Genomic DNA, 13,202 nt, shown 5'->3' on the forward strand with positions numbered 1-13,202 from the left:
TTATATAAGATATTAGGTTTAATTCTCTGCAGAGTATGTGTATAACTGTGTTGTTTGTCGATTCTGGATCTTTGTGAGTGATGTTGCCATTAATCTTTGCCCTTTTGTATAACACAGTGTATGATGACGATATTTTTTATCTTCTTTATATGCAAAGCAATGTTTCTGACCTAGCAAGATGCATTTATAATCTCATAATTTTCAACTTTGCTAAAGATATCTCGTGTTGCACCTACACCTAACATTTTTCTCCTGTACATGTTATCCAAACTTGCCTAGCCTTATTGACAGACGTTTCAAGTCAACTCTCAGAATCTCATGAGCAGATCAAGCCTTGTGATTACTGCTCATTGGCAATCTTGTCTCTATATTAACATGTGGTGAATATCAACCAAACATCAACAATTATTGCTGGAACTAACTCTAAAGTCCCACTATTGAAACAAATTGGCTCTATTATTCAGAGAGCTAAAATTAACTCTCTAGTAATAGAGTTTCAAGCCCAACAAATGTTCATAAAATAGTTTGAAGCAAGAGTAACCAGGGCTCTAGCTTCTGCGGTGACTCCTAAGCTCAGCAAATGTACACCTACTGGCATTATCCAACTTCCTTGTTCTTCAGGTCTTCAATCAGCACAGCAAGTTGCCAAGGAACCTTCTTCTTTTCCAATCTTCCACTGACCAAAACAAGTCTGGAAAAACCACTCTGTGGAACCTTAGTTAATGCTTCTCATACAGTACGCTGCCTCTATTTGCATATGGCAGAACTGCAACAGCCAGAAAAAATTATCCTGCCAGCCCAATATTTATAGGCAAAACAACCCCATTTGCAACTTCTCTGCCTGTGCCTCTCGACAGTCAGCAACACATGCCATCCCTTCACAACCAGACACACTCGCCTTGGTACTCTCCTGCAGTTACTCTGATCCACATGTTTATCATAGGCTTGTGTATACCTACAAAACAAAGCTTCACTGGGCATTAGCATTTCAAAAACAGACTCTTGCGCACCCTCAAACATCACTTTGTTGAGGTTATACCACAAGGTCCACGGAGTTAGGATAAGACAATCTATAGAACATCACATATTCCTTCTTATGAAAATCAAGATCTTCCATCAACTGAGTCAACCACTGCTTCAAAGAGCAAGGGCAAATGAACTCAGTGCTATCCAAGCTAATGTTCACAAACAAGTTAGGCGCAATGGTTGCTACTTGCTAGAGATTTGAGACCCTTCCAGAAGATTTCTGTCCATCTGTCCAAACCCGATCATCTGTCAACTGTTCCAAAACACCTGAATGTCCTTCATCAGCTCTGCTACCACCTCTTTGTTACTTCTATTCCACCCTCTTTAGTCCAGCTCAAACAACCAGCCTCTAGTTCTACAAACAAAACTGAATGAATCCCCTCCAGTTTGTTCTTCTACTCTTGCAACTCTTCTCCAGCACGATTGGTTGCCAATTGAAAGATTATAAAGGTCTGGGTTTTGCTTATTTTGCTGCCGTTGAGGCTTTCCTTTAGTTCTTGACAGTTACCTTGCACATAGAAATGAAACTTTTACTATGCATGACCACATTAGTGGCAGGGAAAGGATCTCCCTTGCCTTGTTCCTATAAGTCCAAATAGGCCATAAAATAAAGACAAACGACTCTGAGAAGTAATTTAAGTTTTTTAAATTGTTACTGACATCCTTCAGCCAGCTCTAAATCCAAGCTTGAATCAAGTAAGGCTGAATGAAATCACTTGTAATGGACAGGTTAAAAAAAAAAGCCTTTCTAACAGTTCCAAATAAGTAAAACCCCTGTGCATACTTTAACATAAAGCAAACCATATTATATGGAAAGGAGAAGAAGGAAATATATAAGAATTAGAATTCTAGTTTATTCATTTTGAACTACCTGTCAATCTGTCATGCCTTCACTAATGAGCTTGTTCTTGTGGACTTCTAAATAAGCGAAACCTAGAAGCCTAATTCTGAATGGAAGAAAACAACATGGGATAGAACGATAAATCAATATACCTTTGGCAGTAAAAGCTTCCAGTGTCAATGTTTACTTGCTTTCCAGCACATGATTCTTTTAAAACACCAACAAAATGCGTTGTCTTGCCATTCTTTTTTTGTACATTGAAACAAAGGAACCAAAACAGCACAAGAAGAAAAGAGCACAATATTTGGTGTTTGTTCCAGTTATCCAAGCTCATGTTCATGAAGAACTTATGGGCAAAGGGTTGCTAGGGATCAAGGCTCTGCTAGGACATCTGTCCACCTGTCAAATCCAAACATTTGTAGACTGTTGAATGACCTTCACCACACAGCCTCTCTATTGGCCAACTTTGCCACCTGTTAGTTAACACAAAGCTTTTAGCTTCAAAAATCTTTCACAGAAAGCCAATAAAGCTACTGTCATATAGTATTTTTAACAGCTCAACTGAAACAACCAGCCATGGAAATGCACCTTCTCTATCTTACAAAAGAAGCTGGATCCCCTCTATTTCCTTCTCCTATGCTTGCAGATTGTCTCCAACAGAGTTGGTTGCTAGTTGGAACACTTAGACTTGCTTATCCTGCTGCTATCAAGGCTTTTGAACTGTTAGTTACCCTGCACATTGAAATCAAAATTTACAATACATGACCACATTAGTGGCAGAGAAAGGCTCTTTCTTCACAGTTGCCTTGTTCCTATAAGTCCAAATAGACCATAAAATAGAGAAAAAAAACAATGGGAAGTACTTTAAGATCCCCAAAACTCCTTCCCTTCCTCCAGCTCTTCATCCATGCCTGAATCAAGTAAGGCTCAATGAAATTAGTTCTAATGTACCGATCAAACCAAACCAGATTTTTCTCTCAATTCTGCCCTCACAAGAAGAAAATTCAATAAAATTAACCAAAGAAGGACAATCATTTTATAGGTAATTGTAACCTACATAACTGGTTCCAAAGCTCAGGGTCTTCACTTATAGTTGTACCAGTAAGATTAATAAAGGATCTGCCAGCATGGTTTCTACAATTCCTAGTATGCACTAGCCATTATCCTTTTTCAACCAAATACCCTCCAGATTTAGAATGAGGCCTAATAAGCTTGTCAGCAACACAAACAGGAATTTGTAAAATTCTTTCAGAATTATTTTGGCTATGGATTTTTCAAACTAATTCAAAATTTCACCTAAAAGTATCTTCGACTAGCACATATGCTACAACAAGAACCTATGCAATTTCATTGGACATCCATTTGCCTTGGGGACATCCAATAAAATAGGAACCTTTTATACATACGTACCTGTATTTCTATAAAGGAGAATTATCAATTCACTATGAAATGTAATACATCAGGCTAAAATGAAAAAAAAAAAAAAAACAATGAAAATGTTACAAAACTTAAATTCTAGACAAAATGCATCAAAACAATGATAAAAAGTAGGACAGGGTTTACAAATCTATGTAGACTACCTTCTCCAATTTTCAACCTTGTCTACACAGTTGCTTGCCTGCATGAGTCTAATTACCATAAAGATGAAATGTAAAATGATCTAGCATGGTTTGCCTTGGTTATGATTTGAAATAAGTCTTGAAAATTTCAAGAATCTCAAGAGCCCAAAGCACAAAAATTTGTATGGTAAAAACTTCCATAATTTTTTTTTTTTTTAATACAATATAGAAATTCTACTCTAGCCTAATCTAAGTGTATATGTGAAACTTCCATAATTAACAAGCAATGTTATGTACAAAATGAGTTTAAACTATTAATATTACAGCTCAACAAGGCAATGCAAGTGATAGGCTGATACCACCCATTCCATTCAAAATTGACATTACATATATTTTATTAAACTCTTGAATGTTTGAAAATATAATTAACAGAATGGAGAGGAAAAAGATGTCACTTTTAAATGAAATTCAAAAATTATTAAGGTCTCACCCATGCCTCTGCACAAACATCACATGGGATGATGAAGTGTAAGATGTTTTCCTAACATTGCAAAGCAAGGGAAGCAAATGGCTAAGGCTGTTTTGTACTTAGAGTTTAATACTATCTATTATTCATAGTAATTGTTGATTTCCATTAGTGACATTATTAAGTTTTCATGAAATTATTAATTCATGGTGTGTGCCTCTTGCATCTTCATCTAATTTGTTGATTACAGTTAGTGACATTATTAACTTTCCACACTTTGTCCTCAATCACAATCATAAATTCATAGAATTCTACTTTACTCATTTTGAAAAACCTGTCATGCAAAAAAAAAAAGAGGTTGTACTTTTAGATTTCTCTAAAATGAGGACAGGGAGGGCAGTGATGAGGAGGGTAGGGAGAGATTCAGAGTTTGCATACTCTGCAGATCTAAGCATGGTTGTCAAAACATGAATAGTATTGTGAATCAATTTATTTTTATTTTTATGTGTCATATATGTATCATATTATGTACTGCAAGATACACAAAAACTTAATAATATTTTTAAAAAATTATAAATATACATATATAAAGGCATATCTCCCCCCCCCCCCCAAAAAAAAAAAGGTATGTTCATTAATAATATAGAATATGTTCAACTAATGACTAATTTAATCATTAATTATGTAATAATATTTAATAAAGTTAAATAAATAAATTTAATATACAATGTTAACATATTTTTATAACGTACACATTCAAATTGATTAAAATTTAAAGTGATATATATTACATGACATATGAGCCAAAATAATAATTAATCTTCATCAAATTCATCATTTTGCCTAATTAACTCCATCTAAGTCAATGTTATCATCATGTTCATCATCTTACAAGTTATTTCTTCATTGACATTTTCTTCTTCATCATCAAAATGTACTCTCTTATTGTTCTTTTATTTTAATAATTTTTTCTTTGTATTTCTTCTTAGCATTCTAACTTCTTAGACTTATAACAACAATAACAAAAATATAAAGTAATTTCTTTTTTTTTATTTAATACCCTTTTCATAGTATATATGAAAGAACTTTGCAAATATGAAAATGAAGTCTCAAGTATGTAATCTGAATTTTGTAGGAGAAAGAGAGAAGTAAAAAAAAAAAAAAAAAAAATCAAAGACATGTTATTTTATTAGGCTCAATAATGATCTAATAATTTTGTGTAAAAACAAGTCTACAAACTTATTAAACTCAAATAAAAGTACAAATTTTGTGTTAAACGGAAAAAAACAAACAATAAACTAGTACATTTGGCAGCAAAAGCTTTCCAATTTTGATGTTTACTTGCTTTCAAGCAGATGATGTCTTTTGCATTAGGCTCCGTTTGGGAGTTCATAAGGGAATGAAATAGAATAATCATAAGAGAATGGAAAGGAATAGAATGGAATAGAATGTATTTAAGTAAGGGAAAGGAATGGAAAAGAATGGAATTAAGTAAACCTTGATTGAATGTTTTAAAATAAAGGAGTGGAAAGTAATGAAAATAAATGGATTGAAAGTAATCTTGTTTGGGAGTAACATGGAGGGAATGAAGTGAAATCATTTTATAACAATATTACTATTAGACCCCTATTTTAAAATAAAGGGTTGAATATATAGAGATATTTTGGGAGTTTTAGTAAAAAATTCATTAAATCTAATTTCATTCCCTCCCATTTCTCCCAATTTCAGGAGAACGAAAGTTTGAGGTTTTAAGAGAATAGAGATGAATGAGTGTTCCCTCCTACCCATTCTATTCCCTTCCCCCCCATTTAAACTCCCAAATAAGATAATGAACTTTCCATTCCCTCCATTAAAACTTACAAACAAGAGAATGGAAGAATATTCTAAAACTATTCTTTTCATTCATTTCCATTCCATTCCATTCCCTCCTCCCAAACGATGCCTTAATAAATATGCACAAAGAGAAAGAAAATGCAGACACCAAAGGTCCGTTTGAATAGAACTTATTTTGCTGAAATTGAAAACTGAAAACACTGTAGCAAAATAATTTTTAAATGTGTAAATAGTGCCGTGGAACCCATTTTTAATAAAAAAGTTGCTGAAAAGTGAAGTTTGTGGGACCCATGAACAGTACACGAGTACATTGTCCACGGGAAAATAGTCAAAAGTTGCGGCTTAAAAAAAAAAATGCGTGGAAACAAAACGCAGACGTGTATCCAAACGGATACCAAAATGACCCTAGCAATTAGTGAATTTGCTAGAAGTCCCATTGACAACTCTAATCAAACGCATGGTGGTCAGTCTATTAATACATGTAAACTAAGAGAAAAGGAAATGCAGCAATTAACAGAACTTGAAATAAGAAGCCAATGACTTACAAGCAATGAAGAGAGAAAAGTGGATTAGCCTTCCTCGTCACTCTCGCTAGTTTCCTCCCAGTCAATCTCGCTAGTTTCCTCCTCCCAGTCACTCTCGCTAGTTTCCTCCCAATAGCACCTTACCCTATTCATCGTCCTGTATTGATTCCTCAAACACAGAGTCCTAATGGGCCAATCCTCGGAGTCTTTCAATCTGCTTCGGGTTACATCATTAGAGCTTCCCTCTCCACTAGGTCCAGGCCCATCACAATCATCCGAGCCCTCATAAAGAATGATGCTGTTGTTGCTTCTCTGACTCTCAGCCATAAGTTGTTTGATTTCATCGATGTCTTTTTCCCTCTGTTTCTTTCTTCTCTCAGTTCTCTCAGCCCGGCTTTCTTCAATAGCTTTCTTCTTTCTCTCGGCCGTAATTCGATTGTGATTTTCTCGTAAACTTTCACTATCTTTCTTGTACACCAAATGAATTCCGCATTCCTTCACCTCCATGCCTGAACCATGGGCTCGATATCTAATGCCAAACTTAGCGAATCCATTCACAACATATCTTTTCCAATTGCTCGTTCCTATAGGTAAATGGGCTAGGAAAAGCTGATCTGATAAATCCGGAGGTGTTGAATCAATTGTGAATTTTGATGTAATAATTTGTCCATTACACGTAAAATAGTAGTCAAGTTGTACAATGTCAACCGGTTGACAACAGCAAATCACAGCACAAGTAGCAATTCCCGCCAACTCATTGCACAAATGAGAAGGTACTTTAATATTAATTTCAGCCCCTTTATTTTGAAGCTCAAACCACTCCGGAATTTCACTTTCAAAAGCAATTGTGGATGGTACGTTTTCAACCGTCCTGTATATATGTGCAATGAAGTCTTGACTGGGAGCCCCTTTTTTCCAACGTCCTTCCAACTCCCGCGCCCCTGGGGCATAGCCTGTATAAACAAACTCCATACCATATCCAAGTCCAAAAATATAAGGAACAGACCACTTTGGTAATGAATCTAATAATGGACTACTCTCCGGCCAATATGGAAGCATTGGTAATGATCGGAGAATCGGGCAATCTTCCAGGCTCAAATATAACAGATTACTTAGCTGAGCAATGCTTTCCGGGAGGTATTCAAACTTATTTCCACTTAGAATTAATCCTTTTAGACTGGGAAGGCAACCAATTCTATCGGATAAACCATTGAGATTGCAATAACTTAGATCCAATTTGTTCAAAGAACACGAACCCTCCGATAGAGAAGTCAATAACATCTCTAAGGGATCGGGACTTCTTTGCATGAAGGAACCAAAATTATTTCCTCTTAAAATTAAATCTTTTAAAGTGGATAAGCAACAAATAGCATTGGGGATTGCATTGAGATTGCAATAACTTAAATCCAGTCTCTCCAATTTGCTGAAAGAACACAAACTCGATAGAGAAGTAATTGACAAATCCAAGGGATTGGTACTTCTTCGCTTAACTCCACTGATAAATAGTTTTTTAAGTTTTTTAGCAGTCCCAGTCTCAACAAAACCCTCTAAACATTCAGTAGCCCCCAAGATCTTTAGTAGTTTTGAGCATCCAGAAAGATGCAGTTTTTCAAGGGAATTGAGATTTAAAAAGGTGCTAGGAAGAGTCATGAGGTTTTTGCAATCGTTTACATTCAATAAAACAAGACCCGTCAAATTCCCAATTGATGTAGGCAATTTTGAAATGGCAGTGCCATCTAAGTAAAACTCTGATACACTTTTCATATTTTCCCCAAATTCTGGAATACTTTTTACTTTTGAGCATTCAGAAAGAACAAGAATCTCAAGAGACTCCATTTCAAGCTTTCTTGGAAGACTTTTAAGGTTTTTGCAACCTTTCAGATTAAGAAGAGTTAGCTTTTTATGAACTCCAATTGATGGGTGCAAGGCAAGTAAATTTATACAATCCTCAAGTTCCAATTCCTCAAGAACGGGGAAATCGGTGAAGTTAGGGGTTTTAATAAGTTTCAGAGGCTTGTTCAATTTGATGGCTTTCAACCTCTCAAAAGACTGTTAAAACTCAAAAAACAAAACAAAACAAATAACAAACAATTAGCTTCTACAAAATCTTACAGTTTAATGAAGCTTAATAATAAAAAGGATACCTAAATTACCTTGGCTTTGAAACTTGATGGAAACAATTTTGAAGGGTACCCACTCCAATCAAGATATCTTAAGCCACTAGGAAGATATTTGAGATCCTTCTTGAGGTCGACATTATCAATTATGAGGGTTTTCAGACAATGCATCTTTGAAAAGGATTCAAGATTCCAATGTGCCACTTTTGGGTTGAATAACTTTAGGACTATGCCTTGAATTTCTTCTGTTTCCTAATAATCATGAACAAAAGCTATTAGTGAATTGCAAAATGTATAATTACCAAAACTACTAAGTTAAAAAAATGTAATAGAGAAACTCTATGGACACAACTTTTGTGCAATAAGTATTGCCACAACATTAACCTGTGTGACTGTGAATGGTAGAGAAAAATTGGTAGACCCATGTGAAAGTGATGGTTTTATCAATCATAGTTACAAATGTCATCAAATTTTTGTAAATGTTGTGGCAAATTGTGAGGTTGTCAAAGAACTAAATATAATAAAGTATTTATTCATGTTCTTTAAATAACATCATACCTTATTTCTTTCTAGTGCATCTTCAATGTCTTCATACAACCACAATCTACTACGCCTCAAAGGATTGTCGGGGTAGTCTCGACAAACTATATCCCGGCCCATTTCTTGGAGTAAATCATGCATCCATAATCGATTGTCTTGCAATTTGATGAGAGCTTTCCCTTTAAGAATCTCTAATCCATGTTTAGGGACAAGTTCAAGATAATCTAATATTTTGAAGACACTATCTTGATCATTGCCACAAAAGAAACATGAAATATTGAGGAAAGTTTCTTTTTCAGATCGTTCTAATCCGTCGTAACTTATTTCAAGTACTTTGTTAATACCACTTTCTGGAGATTTTTTTAGCTTGTCTAACAAACCTTTCCAGAAAACTTTATTTTTTTTTTTTTTCAAAGAGAGACCCAAAAGCTCAAGGGCTAAAGGAAGGCCACGAGAATAACGTACAAAATCTTGGGATAGCTCCATATAATCAACATCAGGATGGCCTTTCCCAAAAGCCTTCAAACTAAAAAGTTGAAGAGCTTTGCGATCATTCAATTCTTTAACCTCATATATTTCATTTACATCATGTCTCTCAAGCAGGTCCTTATTTCTTGTTGTTATGATAATCCTACTACCTGGACCAAACCAGTTATGCCCCCCAGCTAACTTCTCCAATTGCTTTAAATCATCTACATCATCAAGAACAAGAAGAATCCTTTTGCAATGTAACCTTTTCTTAATGATGAAAACTCCCTCATCAACATCTTGTATATCCATATCTATGCACAAAAGCTCTTTCAAAAGTCTTTTTTGTAACCCATGTAAATCATTTTCAGATTTCCTCCTAACATCATGAATAAAACTATTAGCTTCAAATTGATTGGAAAACGTTTTATGAACAACTTTTGCTAAAGTTGTTTTACCCATTCCTCCCATCCCCCAAATTCCTATAAAGCGAACATCTTTTTTTGACTCCAAAGCTAAAAGTGACTTCAAATCCTTAGTTCGGGAACTTATTCCAACTAGTTCATTAGTTTCGATTTTATAACTCAATTTATTTGATATCCATTGCACAATGTTCTGGATAACTTTTGCCTCAGAGCTGCAAAAAGAAGAGAACAATAAGAAGTGAGTCTCACCTACCATGATGGGACCAAAAATAAAATTTAGTAGATATATGGCATTTAGTTTAGTTGGTTAAAACTGAAATTGGGACACATAAATGTAATAGAATGCTTCAATCCAAACTCAAAAGAACCATCCATATAAGTGTTGTGATATAGTTCATTCTAACAATTGCATTTGAAGATACCTAGATTTTACGTCTTCAATCATTATTTTGTTTTGCATCTTTAGATATAGTTTCATATGAAACGTTTCCGTACGTCCCAAGATCCTGACCTTGCAATCAAAGTATTTACAAGAGATGGGGGAAGAAGAAGAAACAATCTAAAGAAAGGGAGGGAAAGCGAGCAAAATAGTCAGAAACAGGGACGGAGCCAGAACTTAGAGTTAGGGGGGGCGACTTTGCTGCTAGCTGTGTGCGGTGGCTCCGACCCTTGAGTCTATTTTTTTACTACTAAGGATTTTTGTTAAAATTTTTTTAAATGGCCAAGTAGTTTGTTCTGGGTAAAATATATTGATTGGACTTAATTTTTTTAGTTTTATTATATTGGTAATTTTTATTGTTGAGCTAATTTTTTTGAGTTTTTATATTTTGTTTTAGATTTAGTCTATTAATTTTTTATGTCCTTTAAAAGGTGAAAAATGCTAAAACTACAAAATTTTTACAAATTGCTAATGTGATAAGTGGTTATTGATATATAAAAAGTTATGCAAGTGTACGAACTAATAACAATTTGCTACCTTAATAGTTTGTATAAACATTGTAAAAACGTTTTTGGCTATAAGATTACTCTCAAAAAGAATTAATGGCATTATTAAGGGGGGCAAAGTGTAATTTTATTGGACAAAATTGTTAAACTTAGTACCTATTAATATAATAATATTTTTATAAAAAAAATTAGGGGGGCCATTGCCCCCCCTAGTCCAATAACAGCTCCGCCCATGGTCAGAAATGAGAAAAATTTAATGTCATCACCCAATCCCATTGCAGAAAATTATTGCATAACCCGGGCCTATGCTCCCTACCTCTCAGAGAGGGGTGGGCCCATGGTGGGTGGGATCCACCCCTTTGTAAGAGAGAGGGAGCATAGTCCTGGACTATGTAATAACAGCTCCCATTGCTTAGGCTAGCAATTGTTTGGGTCCATCACAGCACTCTAGGTCACAATGTTAGTTATTTGTATAATAGAAAAGTAGTACAATTTAGTTAACCAAGCTCAAAATTCACCTCCGTCAAATAATGTAAAGTCATGTGAAAATATATTTAAAAAGAAAATGAAGAAGTTAATATTTTTAATTAAAATAAGTGTTTGGTGGGATCACGGAATCTCTTAAGAGAAAGAGACCAGAGAGGAGTAGGCAGGGCAGTAGGTTCAAAGAGTGGCAAGCTTCGAATGTTGTTTTATTTAAATGTGGTTGATCGGATCGGGCGGGACGGAGATTCCACGGAGTTCGGCGGATCGGTCGGGGTTGATTATATGGAAATCAGCGAGAATCCGGCCAAGAACAAATGAAAAACGGCAGAACTCCGGCGAAATTTTTTTGAAAAATGGTAGAAATCCAGCCAGATCCAGCGAGATCTTGGCTAGATCTAGCGAAATCTCGCCGGATCTAGCTTAAATCTTCCCAAAATAATCTCAAATCTCGTCGGAAAACTGATGGGTCGGTCGGATGGGGTTTCTCGGATTTGAGAGTAATAAACACAACTAAAAAAACCACTATGTGTACCTTTGATGTAAAATAATATGCTTGCCAGATAAATTCCCCACTTCTGTCAGAGCCTTCTTCCATTTCTGGATCTTCTCTCCGTCTATTCTGTCATCTTTATTATGTTCAGCAAAGGCTTTTCCAAATGGCCCAGTCTGGTTCCGCACGTTTGACGGATTTACATGGTAAAAGATGGGCACCAATTTAAGTCCCTTATTTTTTCTGCATTCAACAATTTTGGCCAGTTCATCTAAGCACCACCTGGAATCGGCATATTTTTCTGAGAAAACAACGATTGCATACTGGGATTTTTCTATTGCTTGTAATTTCAGAAGCAATGACTTGTCCTAATTGGAGTTTGTTGTTGTCTCTAAAGACGTCAATGCCTTTCAATCTCAATACCTCATATAAATGGTCTGTAAAGGCATGGCGGGTGTCCTCACCCCGAAAACTGAGAAAAACATCATAGTCCGAACCAGGTATTGAAGAAGAAGATGTTGATGATAATGACGAAGAGGGTGTTTCGGAGGTAGTGGAAGCCATTATAAACTTAGTAACTAGCTTGCTTGTGGAAAGATACAAAGAAAGTTGCAGAACAAAGAAAATGGAAACTTGGAAAGAGAGTTATCAGAGCTTTATGAGATCTTACTTTCGGTAAGAAGAATGCCCTATGGCAAGGAACGTAAAGCTAGCTCTAGTAAGATGAATAGATAGAGGTGTAGGCAACGCTGGTATGGGAAATATGGACTGATAGGAAAAAGTTTATATAGATAGATATCAAAGGCTTGCACTTGGCTTAGAACGCAGCACATCAACCCGCAGACTGCAGTGTGAACTTGGCTTAGAATTAGGGACTTTCGTGCATGCGGGCCAACGAGCATGATGACCGGGTTATAAAAAGAAGAGTTATTGGAAAATTACTCTTTGATTGGTTGGTGGGGAACATTTGTACTGTGGGAGTCCTTCCAAGCAGTTTCCTCTCTCTCTCTCTCTCTCTCTCTCTCTCTCTCTCTATATATATATATATATATATATATATATATATATTATTGTCAATTTGGTTTATAATAACAACCACCAAATTGGCAATAACAAAATGTAGAGAACACAATAACCCTCATAAAAAAAAATTGACAATAACTCCAAAATTTGGTGACTAAAATGTTATTTTCACATGATTAATATATTATGTACATTTTCATACCGCTTATAAGAGCATTTATAGTAGTGGAGCTAAAAATTTAGCAATTTAGCTCCATCAAAAGTTACTTTATCTATTTTACCTATACACATGTTACAGCAGTGGATCTATTTTAGCTTTCAACACAATAAAATAATATAAACATCACAATAAAATAATATATCTACCACAATAAAATAATACATCTCACTACAATAAAAACACCACAATAAAAAGGTAATGTGAACACAAAATAAAAAATTATTTTTTTTTAGCTCTCA

General features: G+C 35.2%; 1 protein-coding gene across 1 annotated transcript; it reads right to left on the reverse strand.

Moving 5' to 3' along the window:
• Positions 1-320: 320 nt before the first annotated feature.
• LOC142619505 (TMV resistance protein N-like) lies at positions 321-12,600 on the reverse strand. Its single transcript, XM_075792627.1, has 7 exons — positions 11,763-12,600; positions 8,925-10,011; positions 8,403-8,618; positions 6,271-8,298; positions 2,456-2,778; positions 2,020-2,340; positions 321-1,534 (listed from the first exon to the last, which is right to left on the reverse strand). The coding sequence occupies exons 2-4, from the start codon at positions 9,843-9,845 to the stop codon at positions 6,295-6,297; spliced, it is 3,141 nt and encodes a 1,046-aa protein (XP_075648742.1). The 5' UTR covers positions 9,846-10,011; positions 11,763-12,600; the 3' UTR covers positions 321-1,534; positions 2,020-2,340; positions 2,456-2,778; positions 6,271-6,294.
• Positions 12,601-13,202: the final 602 nt, after the last annotated feature.

Source organism: Castanea sativa, chromosome 12 (assembly GCF_040712315.1).
Source record: "Castanea sativa cultivar Marrone di Chiusa Pesio chromosome 12, ASM4071231v1".
Taxonomy (NCBI): domain Eukaryota; kingdom Viridiplantae; phylum Streptophyta; class Magnoliopsida; order Fagales; family Fagaceae; genus Castanea; species Castanea sativa.